Below are 1995 nucleotides of genomic sequence, written 5' to 3'. Positions count from 1 at the left end.
CACACGGACGCATACGATCACTACAGCGCCACCTACAGCCTGCTGTCTGACAAACTCAAGCGGCACAAGAACCTGTGTGTGGCTCCGCCCACGCCCCGCCCCCTTTACCCGCTCAACACCGTGCAGGTGTGTGCTGTTACCGTTAGCAACCTTTGATTCCTGATGAGAGGAATATGCATGAGCTCCCGAGTGCCTCATTTACATCCTGTGTTGAAGCCGAGCTAACGATGATTCTAGAGGAAGAGGATCGTGGGGTTGTGAGAGGATTCTGGTTTGGATTATATTTAAAATGTTCAATTAAAAACAAAAAGATGAAAATCTAGTTTATAATAATCAAGGCGCCACTTTCACTAGGGTTATTATCATTAACTAAAAATTAGGAAAAAATGTATTACTTAAAATAAAAATAAAGTATGTTATATTTTATTTTAAGCTAGTTCCCAAAGCAGCCTTTTAGTTTAAGTACTAAAATAATTAACTAAAACTTAAGAACTGTATAGACATATTCTAGTCCATCAGCGTGGAGCTGACTGATCTGCTTCATCTCGTGTGTGTGTGTGTGTGTGTCCAGCAGGATCAGAGTAGTGTTATGACGGTTCCACAGGTTCAGCTCATAAACCCCGAGAATCAGATCGTCGAGGTGAGCGTCATCCTGCTTTCAGCTCTCTGCTCTCACAATCAGTGAGAATAAATCATAAATCGAATGGACTGATTTACAGTGAATGAGTGTGAGGATGCAGGATGGATTGTTCTTGACCCTGTGTGTGTGTGTGTGTGTGTGTGTGTGTGTGTGTGTGTGTGTGTGTTTCAGACGGACGGGACGATGGCTCTGGACAGTGATGAGGGAGAAGAGCCTAGTCCAGAAGCGATGGCCCGATACCTGTCCATGAGACGTCACACTGTGGGCGTTCCCGACCCCAGGTACCACACATCCCAACCAGTGTCTAAAGCCCCTCCCTATTCACTAAACCACTCCTACCTACCACAAGTCCCACCCAGTTTACTTTAAACCTCTCCCAGTTGACTCTTAAGTCCCTCCCAGTTCACACTAAACTCAACTCATCTATTTCAAGTCCCTCCCACATTAAACTCCTCCTACCTAACTCAAGCCCCTCTTAATTTACTCTAAATGTCTCCCATTTTACTCGTCTCTCCCAGTTCACTCCTCACATTTAACTCAAGTTCCTCCCGGTTCCCTCTAAACTCCTCCCGTTTAATCAAGTCCCTCCCACTTCACTCTAACTAAATCCACTTGCTTTAAGTCCCTCCTATTTCAGTCTAAACAGTTCATTCAGAACTGCTCAAACTTAACTCAAGTCACTGCAAATTAACCTCCTCCCACCTAACCCAAAACCCTCCAAATTCACTACAAACTCCTCCCACCTTACTTAGGCTCCTCCCACCCAAACCAAGTTTTTCGCAGTTCACTTTAGACCCCTCCCACCGTACTCCAGCACTGATGTTGTGTGTGTTTGTCAGGGCTGAGCTTCAGGAGGATCTTCAGAAACTGGCTCCTGGGTTTCCGCGTGTGGCCCCTCAGCCGCCCTTCCCTCCGCTGGTGCCCACCCTGGCACAGATGCATCTGATGCAGACCCCGAACCTGCAGCCCACACAGCAGCTGGAGTACAAGGTAAAGCACACACACACACACACACACACACACACACACACACACACATCAGCTGGGACACCGGCTGACGCTGAGATCACCTGATGTGTGCAGGAACAGTCTCTCCTGCAGCCGCCCACCCTGCAGCTGCTGAATGGCATGGGTCCTCTGGGCCGCCGGGCGTCTGATGGAGGAGCCAACATTCAGCTTCACGCGCAGCAGCTGTTGAAGAGACCGCGCGGTCAGTCGCCGCTGGTCACCTGCCCGGTGAGACCATCACCGTTTGTTGTTGAAATAGACATTTAAACTGTTTTCATGACCGATTTATTCAAGCGTACATTAAATAAAGAACAGGTGACGCATAACATAATGAGATATAGTGATCA

The 1995-nt window shown here is 47.7% G+C and overlaps 1 protein-coding gene across 1 annotated transcript in view; it reads left to right on the top strand.

The window, feature by feature from the left end:
* Nucleotides 1-6: 6 nt before the first annotated feature.
* The window catches only part of LOC132137472 (serine/threonine-protein kinase SIK3 homolog), a 14248-nt gene continuing 12259 nt past the window's right edge, over nucleotides 7-1995 (top strand). The window contains exons 1-5 of the mRNA XM_059547489.1: nucleotides 7-126; nucleotides 575-640; nucleotides 812-921; nucleotides 1480-1630; nucleotides 1724-1876. Coding sequence (XP_059403472.1) covers nucleotides 590-640; nucleotides 812-921; nucleotides 1480-1630; nucleotides 1724-1876 — 465 coding nt within the window. The 5' untranslated portion in view covers nucleotides 7-126; nucleotides 575-589. The remainder of the gene's footprint in view (nucleotides 127-574; nucleotides 641-811; nucleotides 922-1479; nucleotides 1631-1723; nucleotides 1877-1995) is intronic.

The sequence above is a fragment of the Carassius carassius genome, unplaced genomic scaffold (assembly GCF_963082965.1).
Source record: "Carassius carassius unplaced genomic scaffold, fCarCar2.1 SCAFFOLD_88, whole genome shotgun sequence".
NCBI lineage: Eukaryota > Metazoa > Chordata > Actinopteri > Cypriniformes > Cyprinidae > Carassius > Carassius carassius.
The sequence above is the reverse complement of the archived record's forward strand: the minus strand, read 5'-3'. Positions and strand labels throughout refer to the sequence as shown.